Source organism: Pogonomyrmex barbatus, unplaced genomic scaffold (genome assembly GCF_055798465.1).
Source record: "Pogonomyrmex barbatus isolate J1 unplaced genomic scaffold, ASM5579846v1 scaffold2, whole genome shotgun sequence".
Lineage (NCBI taxonomy): Eukaryota > Metazoa > Arthropoda > Insecta > Hymenoptera > Formicidae > Pogonomyrmex > Pogonomyrmex barbatus.
Genome location: NW_028297116.1, coordinates 2,535,062 through 2,555,446, shown reverse-complemented (window position 1 = coordinate 2,555,446; position 20,385 = coordinate 2,535,062). Strand labels below are relative to the sequence as shown.

The window sequence follows — 20,385 nt, the reverse complement described above, 5'->3', positions numbered from 1 at the left end:
GAAAATTTGTCAAGTTAATTGAATAGCAAGTAGTGAAAAAACTTGCATAGTGTTTTAAAAAACTTCTAAGACAAAAGAAAGGTTTTTCTATGTCATGTGTATATGAAATTATGCATGTTGTAAGCGTATTAAAATGATTGACAGTATTTGGTCAACAACTTTTTAAAAGAAAAAGATTTTGATAATTTATCAATTATGTAACTGAATTAAAGCAATATATCTGAACAATAGGACTGTTGAGATATACTTTACAACAAATATGTTGTAACTAAAATTTTGTGATAATATTATAAAAATATAGATAAGAAAAAATATAGATAGCAAAAAAATAATTAAATTTTAAGCTCACAATACCAAAAACAGCTTGTGCTACAAAAAAAGCATGCTTCAATATCGTTTCGTATCGATACATACATTTTTATTTCATTTTTATTTCAGAACAGAATGTCACACAATACACACATTTTTAAACTTGAAATGGTTTTTTTTTTTCGTATCGAGTATTAAACATGACTTTCTCAATTGTATCAAAACTATAAAAATTAGGTATATTTATTCTTACAAGTAAATTTAAAGTTACTTGTTACATATTAATTGTCATTTAATTATCTTATTTATACGGAATATATAATTCTTTTTTGTCACAATTATGTGAAAATTGATTTTTAGAATTAATTTATACAATTTGAAAAAGAAACAATTTTCTACAATTTGTAAAAAAGATGTTACAAAAACAAGCAGTATTATCTATGCTAATAATGAATCTAATCTATCTAATTTATGCTAATAATAAATCTAATAATAAATCTAAATGATAATAAATAAAAAAAGATATATAACATTAATATTCTTTAGTATTTCAATTATAGTATTTCACTTTTACGTTTCCATAAATAATTGTACTTGTACAAATAATATATTACGTAATCGTTAGATAACGATTCATATTTTATTATCAAAAAACAGTTTATCAAAGTCAAGATATATATATATATATATATATATATATATATATATATATATATATATTAAAATAAATAGCATGAGGTGAGCGTAATCCAAAAATACGAAGAATCCCGGATTTCTATCGTGTCAAAGGGTAGGTGATTACCAGTAAAGATAAATTATTACACAAACAACGGTTACAAGGTTCGGTTATTATCGATACGCTGGTTTCCTCATGGGCCCTCTGATCTTGCACCTCGAACTTTTTGATTCGCCCCCGATAGAGAGGGATTATATAAAGCGACGGACAAATGATGCCGGGCGATCCTTCGCGAAGCAAGCACGAAGATGAAAGCGATTGCGTTGCTCTTGGCTGCGGCGTGCCTGGCTCATGCCACGCAGAAGTCCACCCACACTGCCGATAAGGCATATTTGATCAAGCAGAAGAGCATTTACGAACTTTTTTGGCACGTCGATCAACCAACCGTCTACCATCCGGAGCTTTATCAAAAAGCGCGATCCTTCAATCTCGAAGATAACATCGCTTCCTTCACGGACCAGGTACTATATCCATATCGGATATGTAAGATATCGAAACGCGTCATACAAGAAAAATCTCGACAAGTCTTTTAACATAACATAACAAGCGTGAGATTTGGCAAAAGTTTGGCAGAAATTTTCTTGCACATTTCGCACGTGTGTTGAAGTGCAAGAAAGTGTCATTAATTCTTATTAACAAAATTTAGCTTTGTCGAGTTAATCCGGGGTTAATAAAACGTTTAGAATAGAATCCGTACATAGATTTATATATTTATTATTCCAGAAAGCGGTAACCGAATTCTTACAACGATGGAAACATGGAAACATGCTTCCACGTGGAGAGATGTTCCTCGGAAGGCATCCTCAGCATTTCAAAGAAGCGATCTGTTTGTTCCGTGTTCTGCATTCCGCCCAGGACTTTGACACTTTCTACAATACTGCCGTATGGGCACGCTTCCATATAAATGAACAAATGTACGTATACGTGTTGAGTGTCGTCGTGATGCATCGTCCGGATACCAGACACATTCGTCTGCCCCCGCTTTACGAGGTAATCCCGCATTATTTCTTCAACAACGATGTCTTGCACAAAGCCTATCATATCGCAATGGGTAACACGCAATCAGGTATGTTGATTAAACTATCAGATATCGATTACAAAGTGAAAGTGATTTCGAAGTAAAATCTTATCGATCTTATCAAGAAATATTAGTGAATTTTCCGTTAATTTTTTCCCGTCTATTTACTAAAACGTGAATTAAATTTTATAAAAAGACGATTTTACATTTTTTGACAAATGTTTTCATATCCTTCTTAATGTTAAAAAAATTCTTTAAAGAAATTCTTTAAAAAAAAAAAAAAAAAAAAAAAAAATAAAGTATTACGGCATCACGATCTCTCCTTCTTTCTAATCTTATATTTTAAATAATGCTTAAATAGTATGACAAACGTTCTGAAAATAAATGCTATTTCTTAAATATACAAATTAGCATGAACAATCTTAATCTATTTTTCTAGAGAAGCAGACTCTCTAAATTTATAATATAATTTTCGTATATGCCCAGATCAAAACTAGCTTGTGCGCTAAATATACAACGAAAGGAAATGTTGTGTGTTAATATTAAAACATTAATTCGACTTAGTAGCTATGAAGAAGACGGTTGGCGGTGTAGACTACTATTACATTCCTTCCAACTACACCAATTGGTACGTGGCCGGCGATGAGGTATCGGAGCAACAAACATTAAACTATTACCTCGAGGATATCGGCTTAAATGCTTTCTACGTTATAACGAATCACGACTTCCCAATCTGGATGAACAGCGTTCAATATAACATGCCTCAACATCTTCGCGGTGAATTATATATGTTCACCCACAAACAATTGCTCAATCGCTACTATTTAGAAAGACTGTCCCACGACATGGGTGAGATCAAATACGTCGATGTGAACAAGCCTATCGTTCCTGGCTACTATCCGATGATGCATCACTACAATGGATTGCCGATCCCGCACCGCTCCGCTAATTCCGAGGTTCCTCTTCACCTGCACAAATATGTCCAGGTTGGCATAAAGTATTCTTTTTCTTTTTTTTATGTTTTGATCGTTAAATATCCAATTAAACATTATGGAAATAACATTACAGAATAATAATACATATTCAATGGGTATCGAAAGAATATTTCCAACGTAGTACAAGATATAGTATATTTTCGATATATTAGGTATTTTAGTTAGCGTTTAGTTAGCGTTTAAGACAATCTTTAAAAATAAAAATTAATAAACGTTATTATTTGAATGATAATCGGTAGATTAATTAAATCGCGATATTCTATGGCTATTCGACAGGCTATCCAAGATATCCACACTCGCATCTCTGATGCCATCGACAGGGGCTACATCGTTGATGTGAATGGCAAGCACATAAACATTTATGACACCGAGGACGGTTTCAACCACTTTGCTAATGTGATTCAGGGCAATGCCGATTCCGTTAATCCTACATACTATGGACATTTGGAACATTTGTACAGAAGGGTCCTTGGCATGGGGACGGTTCACGCCACCAAGGAACACACCGTAGTTCCTTCCATTATCGAACTCTTGACCACTAGCTTGAGGGATCCCGTCTTCTACGGAATGTACAAGACTATCGCTACTCACTGGATGAGGTACGAATGTTTGCGAATTATGGTATAATATATACGATATGACTTAAAAGCATTCATTGTCATGTATTCTCATGTATTCTCCCACAGATATAAGGAACACTTACCTAGTTACACGCATGATGAACTTGTCTTCCCGGGTGTCACGATTGAATCTGTCACCGTTGACAAGCTGTTGACTTTCTTTGATCACTTTGAATCGTTAGTCAACAACGCCCTATCGGTGCACAGTCACAAAGAGGCTCAATCCATGTTAATCAAGGCACGCCAATATCGCCTTAACCATAAGCCTTTTACCTATCACATCACTGTCAACAGCGACAAGGACGTCAAGGCGGTCGTTCGTGTCTTCCTTGGACCCAAATATGACGTTTACGGCAACGAATTGGACATAAGCGAGAACTACATGAACTTTATAGAGATGGATCAGTGGATCGTTGATCGTTAGTATCTTTTTCGAATATTTTTTTTTTTTCCGAACAAGTAAAACAGCTTTTCTCGATTTTCTGTTGCTAAAATTGATTTTTCATCGCCAAACGTGTAAAGTTCAATCTTTTATTTACATAATTTCTTTCTTATTTGCTCATAATTTACAATTGTTACAGTGAAAACTGGTAAGAACAAGATCGAGCGCCACAGTTACGAATCTAACTACGTCGTTCCGGACGAGGTACCGAGCGAGGTCCTGTACAAGAAGGTGGTGAAAGCTATCGAGGGTGGTGAGACTTTCACTTATCCAGGCCAGTTTTACGGTTTTCCCGATCGCCTGGTACTTCCTAGGGGCAAGAAGGAGGGCATGCCGTTCCAACTTTTCGTGTGCGTGTCTCATTTCGATGAGACAAAAGCCGTCAAGGTAGACTCTCCCGTCTGGGGTTCAAGTCTAATGGACCTTCGTCCTATGGGATATCCTCTCGACAGACCGGTTCACAGCTTAAACTTTATCGTACCCAACTTTTACATGAAGGACGTTCTGATTTTCCATAAGCAGGCTGAACAATTGAATCTCACTGTGTAAGACTCGTCACATCCTATGCCTATGTCCAACGATAGATTTCGCGCTTAGATACTCTATCTATTTATATAATTATTTAACATGTGCGATGGCCGTAACAAGAACTTGGATCGCGCTAGCCAGAAAAAAGAATATATGCGCGAATATATGCGAATAGATAAAAGAACAAATGCGCGTGCAGCAGCACTTTTTTTTCATCAAATGTTATATATGTAAACCATTCGGTGCGGTATATCGCATCCAAAATAAATTTGATGGAACATCCTTTACCATTTATCTCTATCTTGTTTTTTCTTTGCACTCTCGCATCAAAGTCTTTCTTTCCAGTTGACCTTTTATTTTGTCTAAGAGAAAAATTATCATTTCAATGTTATTCTCATTTGAATGAGGAGAAAGCTTTGTTTACGTCTATTCTATTTTATTTATTAGTGAATCAATTTCTTCTCTGCTCTTTGTTTCTATTTATCGTAGTATATAACTAGAGAAAACGGAAGTGCATAATGTTTAAAAAAGAAAGAATTGAATAACACGAGAAAAAAGAGCGAGGAAAAGTATAAAAGATCAATATTGAATATCGGCTCCACTGCTTAATAAGTAAATAAGTAATTGTACAAGAAATATTCATTGTTTTGTCTTCAAATATTTTTAATATTTATTGAATAAATAATAATTATTATTATCATTATAGATCTTTAAATAGTTATTAGATTTGTCATAAAAAAATGATTCAAAGAACAAAAATGATTCAAGTTTACTCTCATGTCGTATCATTATCCCAATTAAAAAATTAATTAAATCAAAATGAATATCATCGAAAAGTCGAGCAAATGATAATTTTGAATTGCATTTAAAATATAAACTGGTATATCTATTGTGTACACTTTATTTTAGTTTTATGGATGGTTGTTTAATTCATTTTTACATAATATTCTTTATTAATGTCAAAACAAAAAGATAAACGATTATGTTTACGTTATTCCAATCATAATAACAATAAGACGGCGTAACGCATATTTAGCAATTATCATGTGTCATAAAACGATATCTTTTGAGACTTATTAATTATTCTACGAACGTTCAGATATGACTCTTCCAGACAGTAAACTTAATTAATCGCGACGCGTATTCTTTTTCTTATCGTCTAAGCACAGCTGTTGACCTATTGATCTATCAGAATCTATCGTCATATATCAGAATTTTTATTATTCATTAATCGACGCTGTTGAGTGTATTGCATATTTATTGTCTATCGAAATTGACGATATTTAATCGATATTTAATCTATCAAATTTTTAAGCACTTGATTATACCGAAGAGAAGAAATTTCCCTTATTTTTCAAAACGCGTATCTTATATTGTATATAATGTATCTGATGTAATCAATTGTCACCACAAATAAATACAAAGGTCAATAAATAAATAAAATGTATTTAACAATTATTATATTTGGTTTAATTTAAGCTTTTATTAATAACTATTTATAATATAATAATGTTTATATATTATTTAGCAATTTCATTTATGGCATTTGCCACATTATAATATAAAAATATAAGCGGACTGTTATATTTTACATATATTATATATGTATGTTATATATAACTATAAGTATTTATTTTGCTACATATAAATATATTTATAAATATTTATAAAATAATTTAATTCTTTAATTATTGATAAAAAATTAAAAAATTTATAAATTAACAGATCCAAAAGTTATTAAGCGATTTTTTATATATACTAGACACCACAGACGCGCGCTAAGTCCGCTATATGTTTTTTTAACAGAGATTAATATAATATTATTACACTATTAACCTTTTGACACATACAATGCTGACACTTATAATAACTGTCAGAAGGATTTCCACGATGATAGCCGCTCACGAAGTAAACGCAGCGAAAGAACCAATCGACATTGTGGAAAAGAGACGATAAACTTCGAGAGTTGCCAGTGTCGATTCAACATACCTTTTTTAAAAGTAGAATGGAAAATTGCATCATGTCGAGCTCAAAACAACAAATTTTGGAAAACAATATTTTGCAAGAAGAATTTTATTAAATTTTATAAAATTATATTCTACGGGAATGTAAACGAAGTGTGCGTGAAAATTGGTTGAATCATCACTTGATACATACATAAAATGTATGTCTTATGTCAAAGTTTGAATTCGAATCAAAAGTCATGCTTGATAAGCGTATATATTTATATTCGTGCAGTTATAATTAATCTCGTGTTGTTTCTTAACGAGCAATTTCAGCATTTTAGCCTACATTCATCGTTGTAAACATGATCCGTTGCATAGAACGGATCCGTTGTTTGCGCAAAAGTACTTTCGATCGATTAGGTGTGTTCAAAAACATATCCCGCGTTGATGACCTTTTGCACGAGAACGAATCTTTTTTAGCTCGATTATATTGGCATTTAACAGCGGCATTTATCTTTTGGCGCAACACAAGGCATAACGACAGAAAAATCATGCAGTGTGATATACAGGGTGAATCGTTTCACATGACCATCTCGAATAATAATCTCTTTTATTATAACCCGTATCAGAAATTCAGAATGAATGCATACTCATATATATATATATATATATATATATATATGAGTTAGGAACATCCATCGACAGTCATCGTGGAAAGTTAAATATGGAATTGTTTATAAGAAAATAAATTAGAAAGCAAGTTGAAAAGTGTATTTGGATGATATAGCATACATCCAAATACATATATTCGCTGGATGATAACATTCCTTCCAACAAAGATTGAAATATCTTAAAAAGATACAATATTCTATTCTATAACAAAATCCGTTAATGAGTATTAGTGGATTTTTTTAGTGTGATTTTTTTAGGACTGTGATATACAAGTTTAACGTATGTTGTATGTATAAGTTGTCCCGTCCGGGACACACGTCGAAATAAAAATCAGAAATTAACAAACAGAACAGCTAATAGAACAAAAGATTAAATAATGAAAGTAAAATAGTTGAGACGACCAAAGTTAGTTAATGGACCAATAGTCGTGCCGAATGTTTATATTTGCGATTAATCTTAATAGTAATTCAACGAAGTGAAAATGAGAACGAAGAATTCAACGATTCGATATCGAATATCGATTCGTTCGGTGCCCTTATGACCCATCGATTTGATTGCGCGCTCAGACGTAGGTGTATAAAAGTGCGAGCGCGGCATCGAGCGCTGCTCAGAATTGGTCTCGTCTACTCGGTGGAAATCGAAAAAGTCTGGAAAATGAAGCTCCTGACGACACTGACCGTCGTCGTCGCGGCCGTCAGCTTCGGTCTGACAACGGCCGATTACAACACCGTCAAAGTTGCCGACAAGGATTTTCTCCTTAAGCAGAAGAAGATCTTTAATCTTTTGTACTACATCCCGCAACCCTCCCTTGTGAATCCTTCCTTGTACGAAGAAGGTCGTTCGTACAACATCGAAGCCAACATAGATTCGTACACTAACACGGTAAATACAAAGTCATCAAGCCTTTTACGATCGTAATCACTCGATATCGAGTCCTCCTACGTCTATATAGGAATAATGCATAATTATAGCTTACAGTGCAATTGGCGCATTTTATGAACTCTGAATATTTAAATTTCCTTTTACGTCGTTTTTTTGTAGGCTGCGGTGAAGAATTTTCTCTATCTGTACGAGTACGGTATGCTTCCTCGTGGCCAGCTAAATTCTTTGTACTATCCAAAGCTTCGGAAGGAAACGGAAGCGTTGTTCCGTCTGTTTTATTATGCCAAAGATTTTGACACCTTTTACAAAACGGCACTATGGGCGCGTATCTACGTGAACGAGATGCAGTTTGCCGACGCGCTCTACACCGCAGTTATGCGCCGCGAAGATACCAAATACATCCAACTGCCCCCTCCTTACGAGATGTATCCGTACGCATACTTCAATTCCGAAGTACTCGAAAAGGCCCACCACGCAAAAATTTTCGGAAAACTTGGTAAGTTTCAAATTTGTTTCAAATGTTTGTCGCTCTTGTCAATTATCTCACTCGCTAAAAGTCAAAAGGAAATTTGGAACTCACGAACCGAAGGAAAGAAATGCGTGCGGTGCAACGTTTCTTCGAAACATCGTGGTACGCATCTTCCGATCGTAGATTTATACTTGTACAAGTATACTTACTTGTACAAGTATAAATTTTCTTAAATTTTTGGTCATCATATCTTACGAATAGAAAACATAATTTTTGAAATTTTCTAGAGAATAATTTCCTGGTAATAATAAATAATTTTGATATAAACGTTTGACACAGACTCGAAAAAGTTTGGTGGCTACGACACTTATATCATCCCGGCGAATTACTCCGGATGGTACATGTCGCGCGAGTACGATCTAGAGCACAAGATTAATTATTTCACCGAGGACATCGGCCTGAACGCCTACTACTTCTACTTGCGGCATGACTTTCCGTTCTGGCTAAAGGGCGAGGAATTCGGATTTCCGAAGAATCGCGGCGAGGAATATCTTTACAGTCACAAACAATTACTGGCCCGTTACTATCTGGAGCGACTGTCTAACGATATCGGTAAAATCGAAGATTTCGACTGGCACAACGAATTTTACGTCGGATATTACCCGACAATGATCTATCACAATGGACTACCGATGCCACAGAGACCATACTGGAGCAAATTCCCCTATTACAAGTACAAATACATGAAGGTATGATTTAGCTTCAAGTTTAACCACGCGGGATCTTTGTATGATACGCCGAAACAAAATCTCTGTTTGTAAAAAAACACTCTTTTCATTTCCTTTCTTATTTCTGACAATCCAATACGACGATACGAGTGCGATCAAACGATCGATTGCCGCACTTTTAGGATATACAAGACTTGGAAGCTCGAGTATCGGGAGCGATTGACTCCGGATTTATCTTGGATGCAACGGGCAAGCTGATCAATATCTATACACCCGAAGGCCTTAACATCCTCGGCAACATCATCGAAGGCAACATGGATTCCTGCAATCCTGAGTTTTATGGCAGCATCGATATTTTCGCGAGGAAGATCTTTGGATACAATTTAGAGCCGTCAACTCCGTATCAGATTATACCCAGTGCCCTCGAGTTTTACAGCACGTCTATGAGAGATCCAGCGTTCTATCGTCTCTATAAAAGAATAGCCATCTACTATTACAGGTGATATCTGGAGAACTGTAAGATTTCGACATGTTTCTAGATTAGAAATGATTTACGATTTGTGCGATTGAAATGTCAATCTCCTCTTGATCCCTTTAGGTACAAAATGCATCAGAAGGCATACAACAAGAACGAAATCATTTATCCCGAATTAAAGATCGAGTCTTTCGTTGTGGATAAGTTGATTACTTACTTCGATCAGTTTGACACTTCGATCAACAACGGTTTGATGATCGATGACGCAAAGGAGGCCGAGAGCACGTTGATTAAAGTTCGTCAATACCGCCTCAATCACAAGCCGTTCAGCTTCCATCTCGCTATCAACGCCGACAAACCTATGAAAGCTGCGATACGCATTTACATCGGACCGAAATATGACGTTCATTACAAACCCTTGGACTTCGCTGACAGTTCAAAATACTTTTACGAAGTGGACAACTGGATAGTCGATCGTTAGTATCGATTTTTAATTTTTACTCTATACATTTTTAGTTTTTAAAATTTGTTTAGTATACGATTGAAATTCGAGTCATCCAAGTACATGTAGACCGCACGAGAAAAGCGCCCTTTAATTTGCTTTCCCATATTGCGTTGCAGTAAATGCCGGCGTAAACAAGATCGTCCGAAACAGTCAAGATTGCTTCTTCGCCATACCCGATCCGGAACCAAGCGAGGTACTGTACAAGAAAGTGCTCAAAGCCTTGGACGGTTCCGATTCCTTCTCTTACGCGGAAAGGCTTTACGGATTCCCCGAACGTCTGCTCTTGCCCAAGGGCAAAAAGGAGGGCATGCCCTTCCAGATCTTCGCGTACGTTAATCCGGTCGAAGGAGAGCCGATTCCCTACACTTCCCGCATCTTCGGCGGTTACAAATTCGATAACAAGCCGTACGGATTCCCCTTGGACAGACCTGCTTACAACTTCCGCTACGATGGCCCGAACATGATATTGAAAGACATTATGATTTATCACAAAGATGAGACAGAGCTGAATGTCACTTATTGATCGACTATTTACGTTACGTTAATAATCGTTATCGTTTGATTCAATGTAATAATCTACGATTTTTTTCTACGATTAAACACGTTTAAATAAAGTCTATCTATATGTTTTGTAAATTTAGGAAAGATTGAAGGATTTCATATAAACAAGAACCACCAAATCTTACAACCGCGTCCGTCCAATTAGATACATAAATAATTGAACAATTGCAATTATTTATGACAATTATTCTTAAAATTTTGCGCCTTTAGCGATGCGATCTCCTTGCTTCACACTCGCTTGACAACTTGTGCTTTGCGAATAATAAAAATTTAATAATAATTGTTAATACGAAAGAAAGAGAAAGAGAGTTAATTAATTTGTTTTAACAAATCATAAATAGGAAAAAAAAAAAAATACTTTTGTGCAGCGCATTATTCTCGTGTAGAGATGCCGTACCGCATTTTTTGTCGATCCTTCCCCGCATTGTAATTCATGCGGCGTTTAACGGGCTAAATACCGAAGTCCGATACCTCCGTGCGTTCCTCTACCGCACGACGGTCAAGTACACGACTGAGGTGAAGGTAAGTGGCAAGTGGCCCCCCTCCCCCTCCCCCCCCCCGGAACGGCGCGATGCGGGTGACGAGAAATTCAGTTTTGCTATGACCGTTGGCTGGTAGACAGGCCCGACCAACTCGCGAGATAGTATTTCGAGGAACGCTTGACAACCGATTGATTATCGCAAAGAAATTTCTTTCTTTGTCGCTCCTTACGTTTGCCTTGGATTAACGCGCCATGGAATTTCGCACATTCGTCGTAAGTTGTACAGGCATTATTTTTATCATCTATCCTTTTTACCCCATCTATCCCGTACATAATTGGATTAAATTAATCGCGATTGCTTCAACCTGCTTCTAGATTTCCTCTCATCTTTGGATACTTGGATACAAATTTCAAAACAATGTTTTCCCGATGAAAATTTGATACATAGATGCCATACTCACTTATACTCATTTTTAGTCATTTAAAGTGAAAAAAAAAAAAAAATAACTTGATATCCTGGAGAAAAAATTAATTTTATAAATTAAATAAAAGAGACTTTTAATTTTTTATTTTCAAAATTAAAATTTATAGCGGAGAAATTTGTAATTCTCAAATATTTCTGTCATAAATTTAAACTTAAAACTGAACCAGAAAGAGACCTCGTACATAGAAACAGAAAAAAACATATAACGAGATAAATGATCGATCTCTATGCGTATAAAAAGTAGATTATAAGAAATCAGATTTAACGCAATGTCAAATTCTCGATGATTTTAAAATTAAAAATTAAAAAAATTATTTTTAACCGATAACAGGATACTCGATCGCATATTTCTCATTAATGCAATTCAAACGGGAGAGAAAAAGAGATACAGAGAGCGAGAGAGAGAGAGAGAGAGAGAGAGAGAGAGAGAGAGAGAAAGAGATCATTTCTTTGTAGCAGATATAAAAACACATACATTACCAAAGGCCATTTATTACAAGCGAATCGTTATTATCAATAACAACAATTTTCGAATCGTATTACTCTTGAGGCAAACTCGCGATAAATATTCGTGCGATCGTCAGCGGCCGTGCCCCGCTAAATGAATCGAGTCTACCATTTCTGTCGATACCGGTTCGGAGACGTCATTGTCCTCGTAACTGTATCGGTACTTCCTAACGCTTGGATCTACTATAAGAAAGTAGAACGGACATCCACCTTTTGCGGGAAGAATTCTTACAAGTCAAAGATTGTCACGTTTCCAATGATCCGCATCGTAATCTAATAAGGAAACTTGCCATTTGATAATTACATTTTTTTATCGGACCATTATCGGATTTAAATAAAATCGCATAAAATATGAACGACTTTACGGTTATAGTTTCCGTCGCTAAAATAATTTTATGCTAAAATCGATACAAGTTCTCTTTTTCTCAATTTTTTTTTAAAGAGACGCTATCATATTATTGAGCGAAATTATTCTACGAGATTATCGTATTATCATACACATTTGGAAAAATTAAACTGACGTCTTCAGCAAAAGTACGATTGGTAAATTGTTTGTTTGTTTCTTACGTGAGATTCTTTTCTCCTTGACCTTTAAAACGTGATAAATTTTGATAGACAAACTTGCGGCGTACATGGGATGTGTCGTAATGACCATGACCATGTTACGAAGAGTAATATATGTTGAGAGGTGTGATCGATCGAAGAGCTTGATTGAAGAGGAAAAAGGTACAAGTTCTCTTTTTCTCAAATTCTTCTTAAAGAGACGCTATCATTATTGAGCGAAATTATTCTACGAGATTATCGTACACATACATCATATTATCATATTATCATATTATCATATTATCATACACATACAAGGGTACATGTACGCCTCATATTTTTTTAATCGTTGGAATGATCGTCGGTCCTTAAGTGTGAAAAAAAGAAAGATTCACCGGTAGAACGGTATAATGCTTCGGTTAGTAGGGCAATGCTCGAGTAACATGCACGTTACATAAAATAGGCTGAACAGCCCGCAGCAAGAAGCGTGGATCGTGGACCGTGTACCGTTAACATCGTACGCATACCTCGGTAACTATGAGAGGATATCTCGTAATCATTACCGGTGCCGAGGCGATGTAACGTAATACCTGTTAGCCATTACGATTATATACATACAGAGAGAGATTTTATTTTATAAAGAAAATAGAGATTAACGTGGAAAGATCGAGAGAAAATTAAATATAGGCCAACTGCAACAAAATCATATGATGGAATAAGAAACATTACACGCGTATCGATGTACGTACAATATAATAGTTAAATATATTCTTTTGTGCTTTATCTCCTAGAAGAGAGATTACTTGAACTACTGTTAAAAATATAGTTAAAATGGAGGGGGGGGGGGGGTTTTTTTTTCAAAGATTTTCTCAGTAAATGTAGCTCTGTAGTTGAAAACTACAATTTCTATAAGCGAAAAAAAGATGAGAAATATCTACGAAGTACATTATATAAATATAATCACGTGTGTAGAATTTTTTTTGGTCGTAAATAATGAAATATCATTATTGTTCAGATGATACTCTTGTGCGCGTCATCATACGCCGAAGAAAAGACCAAAAATACTAAACCGGTTAGCAACGATAACGAGTCCACGCGTACGGAGGAGCCTCCGGAGGGATATTACGCCTTCGTCGAATCACCGAACGCGGAACCACCGAGAGTTCGGCCACCGCCGTACATTGACAGCGATAAAGAATGTTACGGTAGGTCCGGAATATAAGATATAAGCAAAGAAAAACCCAAGAAACTAAAACTAATTATTATCAAAACCGTTATATCGACGCTTCGACGTTCTTTTATAACGACGTTTTTTACGTTTCGCACGCCATTTACAAGAGTCTCGCTCCATGTTTATTATTGATACTTAAAAGTAACTAGTAGTAAAATGCGTTCGTGTTTTTTTTTTAATATAATCAAAAAAATAATTTTTTTCTATTCCGTCTTTCAGGCAGCGATAAACATGGAAAGGGATTCGTTTCGATACATAACATCTGCGGAGATTTGAACAAAGGCTACATTCCACGAAATCCTATGAACCAATATGTGAACGGTTCATCGTATCCTTTGTAAGAGAGAAATATAGATTGAGTAAATGTAGATTGGAATTGGATAATCTTAGTCATGGAAAAAATAATTTAGTTAATTGTACAAAAATTCTGTTTTAAAATAACAAATTATAAATTCCGATTGAAGTTATCATCAAATTCAGTTTAGATGAACAAAATTTTTAATCTTTCTAATTTAAATAGAAATCTCAATGGATAATTTCGGTCGGGAATTTCTGATTCGTTCTTATTTTAAAACAGAATTTAGAATTGGTACAACCAATCAAACTATTTTTTCCGTTTACTAAATTAATTAATTTACAATTTTTTTCCGCAGCGCGCTGATAAAGAATCATACTCTCAAGTTTCTCAGCAAGGCATTACCGATCCTCAAGGCTGACGATTCATTGCCCAAAGTTGCCAAAGTGCATCCGTTATCACAAAACTTGTAAGTCCAAATTTTTTTCACTTTTTTTCAATAAAAATCGTAATATTTATTACTTAGTACTTGACTTTTGTCATAATATACCGAATGTACTAATTCGACATATCGAAACTAACAATCCCTTTCCGCAGCGTTGACACGGATGAAGAAGAAAGACATAGTAGAAACAAAAGATCTAGTCCGTTGGATGCGACTTTACTGACGGATTCCAATCGGAATGGTCGCAAATTTTGCGAAAATGGTAGCGGAGTGTAAGTATATTTTACTGTTTTAAAAGCTTCGGCGAGTTCCCTGTGTCAAGGCAAAAAGGCATGCTTAAGCAAAACAAGTATCCATCCATTTATTTAGGTCTCAAATTCGATTGTAACGTTATTGTTCTTCGAACAGGGTATGCATGTTGTACAAAGCGATCCAAGGGGAACCGATCGCATCGTCGGCATCGACCATCGAACGCCGGGATGAACCCTCGACATCCGATTATCGACGAGGAGAACGCGTACCGTCGCAGGAAAAAACGGAATATACCGGCCCGCCGACTCCTTGTCCGGCCAAAGTCGAGTACGCGACTCCGGTCTTCGCCAAGAATTATCAGGGTGTCTGGAGATACGTTGTACAGATACCTTACGAAGGTTACTTCACGCAGACGATCGAGCTCACCAGATGCATGTAAGATCTCGGCCGCATTTCGATAACGCGATAATACGGCTTATAAGGGATTCGGAGGTTTATTTTTGAGAGTTTTCATTATCCACAGGCAATCGAGGTGTCACTACTTGGATGGTGGATGCCTATCGTCACCGAGATGGACGAGCCTATTAGTCGCCGAAATATTTTATCCGGATACCTTTTTAGAGGAGAATCAAGCGACTAGTACTGGTATCGGGTCTGGTACTCGAGATCCTGTCGCTGGATCGCCGCCCCCAGTCCATGATTTTCAGAATTATCAACAATATTTGCAGAAACGCGCGAGCACGGGAGAAGCACGTAATAATGGTGGTAACAATGCTCAGCAACACCATTGTGATGGTATCGATGAAATGGGTTGCTTCCAAGTGAGAGCTATATCATCATCTTTCTTTCTCGCTTGTGCTTCATTTTCAAAATTTGCTCTTTTGAAAAGTTCAATTTTCTTTTTTTTTGCAATATTCATTTCTAAAAACTTGACAGAATTTTATGTTTTTATTAAATAAATCGTTTCGTGAACAAGTTATGTGAACGGATATGAATTTTTTCCTATTGGGTATTTATATGAATAATAAGTCTTTTTTTATTTCTTATTAGAACGTATCAAAATAATTCAATCGCAATCTCTTTCTCGTTTCACATTATAAAATACTGGGTGAAAGTTTGAATATAAGATTTGCAAATTGTTGACATCTTTCTTATTTCTTCTTTTAGGTGCGACTGTATTACGACTGGTTCTTGGTTCCCGGAAGCTGTAAATGTTGGCGACCGGATTACTTTAATCGATACGTTCGTCGTAGCAGTTCCAATGTCGAATTATGATAAGGTTCACAAAAAAGATGTATATTTTACATGTTGAAAAGATTTTACATTGTTTCACGAATGATTACACTGGTTACAGCAAAAAATTATTTTGAATCAAAGTGTTTCTTATAGGTTTTTGAATGCTGAAAATGATATGAGTTAAATTTTTTTAACGGCATCCAAAAATTTATAAGAATCTTCTTGTTTGATTCAAATAATAAAAAAAAAAATATTTTTTGTAAACTAGCGTTATATTTTAATCGTCGCTGTACGAGCGTATGAAATTTAGGAATGACTTACTCGAATCAATCTAAATATTGTGCATAGGCCGATGATACGTCTACTTATCTATTTACGAGATCTTATTCGTTTAAGTGTAATATACTGAACATGCATCGACTTAGATTTAATCATGCAAAAAAATATGAATATATTTTATATATTATACATTAATTAGAATAGTCATGAAAAAGAGATAATAAATGGCATGATAAATAAAATAGAAAAGAATATTGTGATACAAGAAAGTATTATTTTCAGATATAAAATTTCAGATATATGAACATAAATCTTTATTTCTTATGTTATCTATTAAATTAAAAATCATCATTTGTAAGGCAAAAATATTATTTTTATAGCCACAAGAATAAAAAAGTATTGAATAATATTGTATCAGTATACCGTTCTTATTAGTATTGTGGATAATGCGTCATGAAAATTTCTCTACAGCGCTATAGTAATAGTATAATCATTGCAGTACTCAAAATTATAATAATAATTATTATAACAAGTAGATATTAATACATATATGTGGCATTATAATAATTATTATTATATTATTATTTATAATAATATTGTATAAATTACAACAGCTATTGTTTAAATAAAGAAGAATAATTCCCTTCTCTAAATTATTTCTTTGTTAACGATTAAGAAATTCTTTCTATAGTCATGAGATCATAAAGATAAATTTGTAGTCATTTCAAGAAAATTGAATATATAACAATTGAATATAAAACAATAACAATACCTATATAAAAAGAGTGCATAAATTATTTTCTTTTCATAAAAGAATCAACAAATGATCAACAAATATAATTAATGATATATTTTAAAGAACTTGATAGTATAAATTTATATACTCAGACAATAAAATAATATTATACATATTCGTAACTATGGTTATAAATGTAAAAAACACAAATAGAAAAGCATTACATTTATTATTAAACAATTTTATTTTAATTTTATTTTAATTTTATTTATTTTAATTTTATTTTCATTAATTTCGTGGACTCACAAATGTATATTATAGTTCGCTATTTCAAAAAGATAGACGTCTTATGTCCGCTTCCTTCCTTTAAGAATTAATACTAATAATAGTCAATATGGCACATGACTGCATCTGGAAACGTAAAATATGTATGTATGTATGCGTATGTACATGAATGATTGTTCTACTTTGTAGAACTATTTTAATCGCGTGTCATATGACTTATTGTTGTTTATCAAATATACTTTTAATATCTTTTATTTCTTAATTTGATCAATGACTAGATTAAGTCGATCCGTGATGGAACTTGATTTTTGCTAAAAACAACGTGTAATAGGTGATAATAAAATCAAGCAAGCAAATAATTCACATCTGAGAGTGAATGCATACAAGAAAATTGAGAATAAAAACTATATGACGCACTTTTTCAGAAAATTTCTTATAAATAGCATTAATAATTTACTTATTACTGTGTGTGTTCGTGCACGCGCGCGCGTGCTTGTGTATATTTTACACACATACTTAGAATTAGGCTTGCTCTGAGTTCGATTTAATATATTATCTACACGAGTTTAGCATATAACATTGTATTACGCGCGGTTTGATCTTACAAAATAAACACTTGCGTGTTTGAATGTTTACTGTAAATATTTCCGCAAAACGTATTCGTGAATTCACAGCATTTGTGATATCGTCATATGCGATATCAGTGTCCTATTTTAACTGTATTCGTTATTTCGTAACGAATCAGAGTACGATAGTATTATAAATGCACATGTCATTCACATATAATCGTAAAGTCTTAAAATTTTAAAAAGCACCATTATGTACACGATGACAGCTTTTGCACTATATTTACAAAACGAAAGCAATCGCACAAACGTAAATATTCGCGTATGTATATAAGTTAAATACATCTATAAACATTTGTAAAAGTCTGTAAATTATCAGGCTTATCCATTCCTTGAAAAAATATGCATTAATTCAAGGAAATGCCTTGTATCCACGAACTTAAATCGCTGGTATCTTCGCAACTAAGACTCAATGCATGCTTCTCACTCTGTTTGGTACCCAAGAACAATTCAGCTGCTGTTCGACCGGTCAAATACGCTCCGTGTACTGTGCTATAAAACGAAGAATGAGTGTGTTCGCCTGCAAATGCCACCAGCACTTTGACTGTTTCATCCGTCTCGTCGTCCATTTTTTCCTGAATTAATGGCTCAGCCAAACTCCTGATGTCCAGCTGGCTCGCTCCAACAGCTATTGCGGTATAAGAACCTCGTGTGTAAGGTTGAGAATGCCACGTGGTACGCAAGCAATTCTTCGGAGTTGGTACAAAAGGATCGTTGAGGAATCGTCGCAGAATTGTCGTACATGCTTCCGCCACCTCTGTAGTGCTCAGTTTTTCCATGTATTCCGCTGCGCGACCGGATATCCAACCGAGAAGCAGTGTATCCGTAATCTTGATGAATGAATATATCTTTCTAAACCAAGTTTTACTAATGTCCCGCTTCTCCGCTTCAGATAATCGCTCATCGTCCCAGAGAAGCATCACTTCCGATACACCGGGATTCAGGAAAGGCCGTTCGTATTCAAGAAATATCTTATTTACTGTACCGAACATTAATCTGTTTATTGCTTCGAGTTTGTAAGCTGGCAACGATGGTTCGAATAAATCCTGAGCTGTCCTTTTCAAAACGCCCAACGGTAATGTACATATTATATGTTCAGCGGTGATCGTTTTTCCATTTTCACATTGTACTTCTATAAGGCTATTTGAATTAGAATCAAGTTTTCCCGTAACGTCATTATCGTCTCGAGAACATTTTTGTTTCTGCCATCTAAAATAAATAAATAATAGATTCATATTGTGGTTTTTATATTAGGATATACTGATACATTCTTACATTTTTTAAATAATTGCTACAAACTCACCTAATCTTTGTTACGGTGTGTTTAGTAAGAATACGCTCCTCTGGTATATGTTTAGAAACTGGTTCCAATATAGCGCTATACCCATTCGGAAGACTGATATTACCACCTTGAAGTTCGTCATAGGAGCCCATTTCTAGAAGATCGACATCGTCCATACTGTCGCAACCCGTGACGCAAGTTTCTCTTTTGAGTAAACAGTCAAAGATCAATTGTCTCACTCTTCGTTGTTCAGGTGGCAAAGACGACAGATATATCTCCGCTTCTAGGGCAATATGCGCTCCTACACTAGTTATACCATCTGGTGGACTATATGTGCTTAAAAAGTATTCTTCGCATCGTCTCAAGAAACAAACATAAGCCTCATAAATCTCTCGCAAGACAGGAAACGGCAATTGTTTACCATCTTCCAATGCTGCTACTACTTTATGAGGTTTTGGTACATGTACAATGTCTATTAAACCATTTGCCATCGCCAGCTCGAACATAGGATTACCCAACACTCCGTGGATCCAATTTGCTCCTAACTCAACTTTCTCATTGCCTAAATGAAACGGAAGAATTGTATGTATTGTTTTCCTATAAATTTTTTAAAAATAAGCGATAAGATTTTACACAACTTTTATACAAAACATATTAATGTGAAAAATTACTACTTCAAAATTTTTAAACTTAATCTTATTTGTAAAAAATAATAGAATACACAATCGATGAAAGATCTTTATAAAAGATTGACAAATGTTTTTTCTTCCTTCCATGTTTATAATATACAAATAATTTTTTTTTCGCTTACATAAAA

General features: G+C 34.7%; 4 protein-coding genes across 6 annotated transcripts in view; 3 read left to right on the top strand and 1 right to left on the bottom strand.

The window, feature by feature from the left end:
* The first annotated feature begins 1,240 nt into the window (after nucleotides 1-1,240).
* HEX70b (hexamerin 70b) lies at nucleotides 1,241-4,942 on the top strand. Of its 2 annotated transcripts, none has more exons than XM_089076380.1 (6): nucleotides 1,241-1,506; nucleotides 1,769-2,111; nucleotides 2,631-3,049; nucleotides 3,335-3,657; nucleotides 3,745-4,097; nucleotides 4,260-4,942. In XM_089076380.1, the coding sequence occupies exons 1-6, from the start codon at nucleotides 1,294-1,296 to the stop codon at nucleotides 4,667-4,669; spliced, it is 2,061 nt and encodes a 686-aa protein (XP_088932506.1). In that variant the 5' UTR covers nucleotides 1,241-1,293; the 3' UTR covers nucleotides 4,670-4,942. The 2 variants fall into 2 exon arrangements, with proteins under 2 accessions (XP_088932506.1, XP_088932505.1); XM_089076379.1 differs by having other exon boundaries at nucleotides 2,628-3,049.
* Nucleotides 4,943-7,851: 2,909 nt separating this feature from the next.
* On the top strand, nucleotides 7,852-10,961 carry Hex70a (hexamerin 70a). The gene is made up of 6 exons (XM_011643859.3): nucleotides 7,852-8,148; nucleotides 8,308-8,644; nucleotides 8,957-9,366; nucleotides 9,528-9,844; nucleotides 9,944-10,296; nucleotides 10,442-10,961. Exons 1-6 carry the CDS (start codon nucleotides 7,921-7,923, stop codon nucleotides 10,846-10,848), a joined length of 2,052 nt encoding a protein of 683 aa, XP_011642161.2. The 5' UTR covers nucleotides 7,852-7,920; the 3' UTR covers nucleotides 10,849-10,961.
* Nucleotides 10,962-11,480: 519 nt separating this feature from the next.
* Nucleotides 11,481-17,292, top strand: spz6 (Spaetzle domain-containing protein 6). Its single transcript, XM_089076257.1, has 8 exons — nucleotides 11,481-11,640; nucleotides 13,917-14,106; nucleotides 14,352-14,469; nucleotides 14,786-14,896; nucleotides 15,025-15,144; nucleotides 15,281-15,559; nucleotides 15,648-15,945; nucleotides 16,292-17,292. The coding sequence occupies exons 1-8, from the start codon at nucleotides 11,620-11,622 to the stop codon at nucleotides 16,397-16,399; spliced, it is 1,245 nt and encodes a 414-aa protein (XP_088932383.1). The 5' UTR covers nucleotides 11,481-11,619; the 3' UTR covers nucleotides 16,400-17,292.
* Nucleotides 13,411-20,385, bottom strand: part of LOC105430343 (spermine oxidase) — a 7,475-nt gene continuing 500 nt past the window's right edge. The window contains exons 2-4 of one of the 2 annotated variants that reach the window (XM_089076253.1): nucleotides 19,590-20,130; nucleotides 18,649-19,495; nucleotides 13,411-13,479 (exon numbers count right to left, since the gene is read on the bottom strand). In XM_089076253.1, coding sequence (XP_088932379.1) covers nucleotides 13,411-13,479; nucleotides 18,649-19,495; nucleotides 19,590-20,130 — 1,457 coding nt within the window. Of the gene's footprint in view, nucleotides 13,480-17,682; nucleotides 19,496-19,589; nucleotides 20,131-20,385 lie in introns of those variants that run through there. The other variant, XM_011643861.2, reaches the window with a different exon arrangement.